Source organism: Olea europaea, unplaced genomic scaffold (assembly GCF_002742605.1).
Source record: "Olea europaea var. sylvestris unplaced genomic scaffold, O_europaea_v1 scaffold675, whole genome shotgun sequence".
Taxonomy (NCBI): domain Eukaryota; kingdom Viridiplantae; phylum Streptophyta; class Magnoliopsida; order Lamiales; family Oleaceae; genus Olea; species Olea europaea.
Genome location: NW_019265131.1, coordinates 325,126 through 332,470, shown reverse-complemented (window position 1 = coordinate 332,470; position 7,345 = coordinate 325,126). Strand labels below are relative to the sequence as shown.

Sequence of the window (7,345 nt, the reverse complement as noted above, 5' to 3'; positions counted from 1 at the left end):
GAAGAAAAATTCTAGGGTTCCAATGAGATCGTGCAATCAGTGCAGTGCTGATAGACATTACGATAGAACTTAAAACCAAGAGTGAAGAAAAATCACATCTGCATTACATTATACTTATCATCGAGAATTTTTAAGCTATCGTCAAAGAATAATGATATTCATCATTGTTAATTCTCTCATTCTTGCTTTGATTTTGATTTTTTTTCCCTTTATTTTTGGGTGCATTTTTACACCTTGAGGAGAAAAAAAATTACGCTAATTTTATGAGGCAAGACAACAATAAAAATATATTTTGACCCAAAATTATAGCCCCAAAACTTAAAAAGGCACACTTCTGCTAAAGTTGCAGGACGATTGTAATCAAAAAGAAAATGTAAGAGTAAAATTTTGAGCTTGTTTGGTCAAGCAATTTCTTATTATTTTGAGCTTGTTAATTATTATTTTACTTTAATAGATAAAATTCACTTTTTTTACGTAAGTATTCTAAATTAAAACCAAACACGAAACATGTCCTTATTTTTTGGAAATTAACATGAAACATGCTTGATTATAGTTCAAAGTTTCTTAGTTTTTGAAATCAACACAAAACATGCTTCATTATGTTTAAACGTATCTTATTTTTATTTCACTTCTTTTGTCCAAAATGAGCTTTCGGTTACTTTATTATAGATTAACTCTTAGCTTTTGTGTGAGTAACGGATCTTTAAATATGAGAATAGGTATTGACAGGTCATACTAAACTTATATCGAGCCTTTAGCACCAATAAAATTTTCAAGAAATTATTGAAATTAGTATTTTGAAATTTTTGAAAATTCTCATTTTCCCTTTTTTTTTTATTTACGCAATGGATTATTAATTTTCAAAAAAAAGAAAAAGAAAAAAGATAATGAAATTTATCACCCGTGTTTGTGCAAATAATGTATTATGAAATGATAAAATTAATTAAATATATTTTGGAATAGTGATTATTTTGGAGAATGTGTGGTTCAAAAAATAAGAAATTATTTTTGGTTGACACGTAAAAATATTTTATTGAAAAATGCGTAGTTGAAAATGAAAATTTGAAGAAAAAAAGGGGAGTTGGAGAGTCTCTTAAAGTTGTTGTACATTTCATCATGCTTGTTTTTGTACTCTTTCGAAGATTCTAAATGCTTGTTTTTGAACCCACAATTATATCCCTACTTCATTATTATCCAGAAATTTTTCCGATATCGTCAATCAATATAGAAAGAAAAAAACTTAGAATTTTACTAGTATACCTAAGTCGTCTTTTCCGTTAACATTTAGGATTCTTATACATCGATTTTTCCTTCAATTTCAATAAATTTAAAATATCTTCAAGTTGAAGAGTCTCTTATATTCGTTGTACATTTCACCATGCTAGTTTTTGTACTCTTTTGAAGATTCTAAAAGCTGATTTTTGCTTAGGTCCCGTTTGGTGGGAATTTTTTGCCTCAAAAAATTGATTTTTTGACCGTTATTTTACTATTCAAGCCGTAATTTTTGACTTCTTTTCTCACATGTGAACCCCACTTTTCTTCTAACGGTCAAAAAATCAATTCTCAAAATCCCTATCAAACGGGCCCTTAGCATTTGTCTGTTTGTTCCAAGACAATTGGGTTTTAGCTTAAACATGTGCAACTAACGTTAGTATCTATGCCCACAATTCGAATCAAAACAAAATTTTCTGTTAAACTAATAATTTAATTAATTGACAAATTTTATTATTATTAATTTAGGTCAAAGGGAGACGGCTCTCTTTTGGTTTTATATGGTTTATTGTTATTATTATTATTAATTTTTTTTTATAAGTATAATGTTATTTTATTGAAAAATCTCCGTTTAACTGGATGCGACAAAAGAAAAGGATAAAACGATACTCGGGGTTCTATTTCCGCCAGGCCTTCAAATAGGAATAGTCAGAGATTCAAATTCCCCGAAACATTCTCTCTACATACATTTCGATTCTTCTACGAAGCTTTCGAGAAGGTAAAAAATCTTCTCTCCTTTCGTTCTTTCCATTTAAATTCTTTTCCATCCGGTAATTACACCCTAGATCTACGTTGATTTCCGAAGCTGGTTATATATATAGGTACATACATGTATAATCTATGATTGCGAATGCTTGTATAACTGTATCTCTACATGCAGGATCCGTGTATGATGCTGCATATTGTAGGGGTGTGATTAGTTGAATTTTTGTTCGATCTGAGTGCTAGTCTGCGTTTTAAGATGGATCTGTTAATACTTAATATCACTTGACAAATTTGAATATTATAATAGAATCGCGTTGACCGCTAATTTCAATACGTTTTTATGAGAAATGTTGATCGTGGATCTGAATGCGCGTGAATTGTTGGGTTTATTTTCGTTGAAGTTGATTCGGTACCTGTTTGCATTCAGATCCACTTCAAATTGGAGCTTTCTCGTAATCTAGAATTGGTGGTTTAGTTTTCACTTTAAATATGTTGTTTGCTGTCATGTTTAATTGAATTAAATAAATACTTTATTTCGTTTTAGAAATAAGTGATATTCATTGCTTATGTAGAAAATTATCTGTGATTCTCAATAAGCTTCCATAGTAGACTATAGATTCAGTATTCATAACGGTTCAAAGACACCCTTGTATAAGATTTTATTTTTATTTATGAAGAGATTTTGAATTTGCTGAAAAAGCTAGTGGAATACTGACATTTGTACATTTGATTGTTTTGCTTGAGCGGATTGATGTTTATCAAATTTATAATCAGTTGGCAGCGATCTGAGTCTGAGGTGAAGCAGAGATGGGGCTGGCATTTGGAAAGCTGTTTAGCAGGCTTTTTGCCAAGAAAGAGATGCGGATTCTGATGGTAGGTCTTGATGCTGCTGGTAAAACTACCATATTATACAAACTCAAGCTTGGAGAAATTGTCACTACAATCCCTACCATTGGTGAGTCCTTCTGGCAGGTCCAACGTTACTGCATTGATATGCTACTCACAGCTTGTTATTACTGCACGTTCTTTTGTTCTGGATTCAGCAATTAACGTTTCATGGCTTGTGTGAGGGAGTTCCTATATTGTCATTTTCATTGCTGTTCTATACTACCAGTAAAGCTGCCCAATACTTCCTGAATTCCTTGTTTCTAGTTTGTCAGTTTTACTGGTGCTCAGAAGATGGAGTCATCTCATCATTTAGATGCTTCTTTTGTTTTCTTCTATCTTATTTTATCAAGAAAATTGTGGTACAAAGAGATAAGAACTCACCGTTCCATCTTGCTTATTAAAATCAAATAGAACTGAACGATAGAATGAGGAATGACCAATGAGGAATGACCATCTAGAATGCAACCACTAAAACTCTCAAGCACCAAGATGCCCAGTGTGGTCTGGCTAATAACATCTTAAATGCCTATGAGAGAACTCCAATGGGTTCCTTATGGTGAAGAAGCTCTCATGTCCTATGTTTGTGTGTCTTGGATAGCGGGTAGAGCTACTGGTCTCTTTGGTTTTTACATTATCTTGAGTATCTTTTAGTCCCAGTGACAGAATTTCTTACCTTCTGATGCCCATTATTCATTTTGATTTTTTTCCTTCCAGGATTTAATGTTGAGACAGTGGAGTACAAGAATATTAGCTTCACTGTCTGGGATGTTGGTGGCCAAGACAAGGTCTGTATCCCTCTTACTTAGCTAATTTTAGAGTTATTGTAAATTACACAGATATGATATTATGATGTATTTGTTTTGCCCTGTTTACCTCACTTCTTTAGATGTACTAGTGATTTGAATTAGTCATGCTGGAGACGCAGTATTTGAATCTATTCCTTTCAATTTCAAAGTCAGGCCCTTCCTTTTCCTTGATATACCTCTTAAATGTATTTTCCATTTTTAGTCATGTAAGACAATCCTCAAGCTTGACAAGTCTAACAATTTGCTATCCCTGAAATTATCTGGAGGAAAAACTGGTAGACAAATGATGAAGGTTGCAATTGATCCTAAAAATTTAATTAGTGAATCGTGGATTTCACTGCAGTGATGTTGTGCTACCTGTATGTTATAAATGCTATATCTGTTAATGTTACAGCCTTTCAGGCATTTGACAATTTTCCTCTTGTATGTTATAGAAGGCAATGCAATGGTATGCATCTGTAATTGTCTCTACATAACAATGTGTCCCATCTATTCTTGTTGCCCGCCCTCAGTATATATTTACATCCACTGGGCACTAGCTGATTGCCCTTTTCCTTTCATTCAGATCCGTCCCTTGTGGAGGCACTACTTCCAAAATACACAGGGTCTTATTTTTGTTGTTGATAGCAACGACAGGGATCGAGTTGTTGAAGCAAGAGATGAACTGCACAGAATGTTGAATGAGGTACGTTTTCATTTTTTGCTCATTTATTATTACTCTTCATTCCCTCGTGAATGTGGTGTTTAATATTGTATCTCATATGCCTTCAGGATGAATTGAGGGATGCTGTCTTGCTTGTATTTGCTAATAAGCAAGATCTGCCTAATGCAATGAATGCTGCAGAAATTACTGACAAACTTGGCCTCCACTCTCTTCGTCAACGTCATTGGTAAGATTTTCTTGTACTTAGCCGTTGTCCAAGTATGCTGGAAGTTCCCAGTTCTTTTGCATGGTAGAGTTTGAGAAATTGGATCATGAGAGGCAAAAATAATTCCACGAGAAAATAAACTCAGTAGTTTCAGTTAATACAACTTTGTATATGTTGTATTTCTTTGTGTTATTTCTTATATACCATACCATCAATTAAAATCATAAGAAGTCTCAAGAGAAGACAATAGAGTCTATGGCAAAATTTCTAGAATGAAAAGTCCATTTCTTGCATGGACTTTGAAGGGCTTCCACATTATGTGATGTGGGCCGAACCTTTTTGGAATGCATTTTGAAACAGATGCCGTTTTCATTTCTTTATATTTTACCTCCAAAGATGTACACTATCTAGAAGTCTATTTATAGAACCCTCAGACGATGAGAATTTCTACTAGTGGACTTATGAGATCCAAAACTACATCCAGAGTCGTTGCCAAACATTTAGAAGTTTTTTAAGATTCAAGTGGTGAGAGGAGCATTGCAATTTCTCTTATTTCTTTGGTCATTTGTCCAGGTACATCCAGAGCACGTGTGCAACCTCTGGGGAGGGCCTTTACGAAGGGTTGGAATGGCTTTCGAGCAACATCGCTAGCAAGGCAAGTGCATAGATAACCATTTTGTGGTATTAAAACTATCCTGAGTGGAAATTATGACATTCACAGTACCAACTTTGTGATATTGATTTTTATTTATGCTATATTCATAAGAGAAATTTGCAATTACTACCAATTCACTTTGCAATATCCGCTAAATGTGCTGGTACGAAGTTTAGTTTAGCCTTTGGGTCGACTTATGTACCTCCATCTTAATTAATTATTTGGAGAGAAATGTATCTGGGATAATTAAGCATTTTGGATCGACTTACGTACCTCTGTTTACAGCACCAACGGTTGCTTCGACACTCTCTTTTTGCTCTGGGATACATTTTGGTCTTCTGCCGTTCATCTAATTGACGACGGCTTTGATTTTGTAGGCATGAAGCAGTGAAGGATTTATTATTGCTGGTTAGATTTTTGCTTGGAACAGGGACACGGTACTCTTTTATGGAATTGGCTATATCAAAGAGACCTTATGATTTTCACTTTCAGTTTGTTGTAGTAAAATTTTTTTAATTTTACAATTGCAGCTATTTGTCTTCCTTATTTTCAGCAACATATTTAGCTATATGCCTTGTGGTTAATGTTCTTTCCTAATTCTGATGTTGAGATACTTTCTTAATCGTTTTAATGAAAAAAAAAATAAAAAAAAATAAGCATTTTCACGATTTAGGACGAGCAAAGTTTCTGTTACCCATCAAATTTAAGGCCACATACTTTCGTAAATAAGTTTTGTTAGGAAAAAAAATAACTTTTAAATTTCACATTTGACATAATGAGTAACTGAAAATTAAATGGAAAATGCTATTCGTACAGACTCATTTGCACAGAGTCTGTACAGATGCTCTCCCCCATGTGAGAGGCCCTGTACAAACCCTTTGCAAATGGGTCTGTACAAGGAGTTTAATCCAAATTAAATTGGACTGATTTTTTAAGTACTAAAAATACTGCAGTACATAGAATCAGTTTAATTATTTTGACTAGAGTTTGGGCACTGCTCGTTCTCGGCTAATTTATTGTATTTCTAATAATGTTATTTGTATATAATGGAGTTTGATAATGGTTTACGCATAAATAAGGTCTCAAATGGATAGGAGATTATTATTATTAATTTTTTTTGGTTGAAGAGAATCTGATGTAATTATATTTCACTACATTATGTGTATGTAAATTATTAAATAAACTATAATGTATATATAACACAATTGTTGTATTCAAGCGTTACGGGTGCTAATTTGGTGAAAATTAAAATTAAAATTTTAATGTAAGTTAAAGTTAACAATTAATTTTAACCATACATTTTACGGGATCCATAACTTTTCAGTAACACATTTTATCAATTTTTATTAAAATATGCAAAAAATTTGATTTGAATCTCATCAAATAGGGGGCAATAAACGTCCTACTAAAGTAATTTTTACACGGCGAGAGAAGTATCCATCTGGAAGTATTTAAGTCGTTGTTTGTCTACCATTTTTCAAAATTTCATTTTTTTTTTTTAAAAACTTATTTTTAACCACACATTGAACAATCAGGGCTAAATTTTGGGAGATTTTGAAAATGTTATTCCTAGTTACACAAAAATTTGAGATTAACTTTTTTGTGTCAACCATGTGAATTGAGCTTCAAAATTACAACTTAATATACTTTTTTTTTTCTTTTCCTTTTTTAATTACACAATTTTCAATAAAATAATATTATAAATAAACTAAAGTTTTTTTTTTCTTTTTCAACCATGCATTCTTAAAAAAATAAAAAAATAATAACTATTCCAAAATACATTTCCCGGAAACACATCTTAATGGCTGAGTCTCGTAAAAAAATTCATCGAATAGAAAGGAATGAGAAATATTAGCTTAATTTTTTTTATTACTTCATTGTTCACGTTATTATAGCTTGCATTCACCAGATATAATTGTTTTTAGAGTTTTCAATAATATAATATCTCGTTTAAAAAGAAGAATTTATCGATTTCAACGGATGTAATGTATTAAATCATTAATCCGTCTAAATGTATGAGATAATAATTTTATATGTAATCCTTTTAAGGCCAATAAAAATATAAAATATTAATTGATTAAATACATAAAAGTTTATAATACAATTCTTAAGAAAGTTTTTAATTAACGAATTTTATTTTAAAATTTAGC

At 32.0% G+C, this 7,345-nt stretch overlaps 1 protein-coding gene across 3 annotated transcripts; it reads left to right on the top strand.

The window, feature by feature from the left end:
• The first annotated feature begins 1,840 nt into the window (after nucleotides 1–1,840).
• On the top strand, nucleotides 1,841–5,808 carry LOC111390371 (ADP-ribosylation factor 1-like). Of its 3 annotated transcripts, none has more exons than XM_023015409.1 (7): nucleotides 1,841–1,990; nucleotides 2,752–2,932; nucleotides 3,580–3,650; nucleotides 4,237–4,356; nucleotides 4,443–4,561; nucleotides 5,114–5,195; nucleotides 5,573–5,808. In XM_023015409.1, the coding sequence occupies exons 2-7, from the start codon at nucleotides 2,785–2,787 to the stop codon at nucleotides 5,576–5,578; spliced, it is 546 nt and encodes a 181-aa protein (XP_022871177.1). In that variant the 5' UTR covers nucleotides 1,841–1,990; nucleotides 2,752–2,784; the 3' UTR covers nucleotides 5,579–5,808. The 3 variants fall into 3 exon arrangements, with proteins under 3 accessions (XP_022871177.1, XP_022871179.1, XP_022871178.1); XM_023015411.1 differs by having other exon boundaries at nucleotides 1,865–1,990; nucleotides 2,759–2,932; XM_023015410.1 differs by having other exon boundaries at nucleotides 1,890–2,093.
• Nucleotides 5,809–7,345: the final 1,537 nt, after the last annotated feature.

Bases quoted from the DNA above. Each gene is read 5' to 3' on its own strand.
- LOC111390371 (XM_023015409.1), top strand. From the start codon at position 2,785: ATGGGGCTGGCATTTGGAAAGCTGTTTAGCAGGCTTTTTGCCAAGAAA. The intron at 2,933-3,579 runs GTGAGTCCTTCT...TTTTCCTTCCAG, and splicing joins CACTACAATCCCTACCATTG to GATTTAATGTTGAGACAGTG. The intron at 4,562-5,113 runs GTAAGATTTTCT...TCATTTGTCCAG, and splicing joins TCTCTTCGTCAACGTCATTG to GTACATCCAGAGCACGTGTG.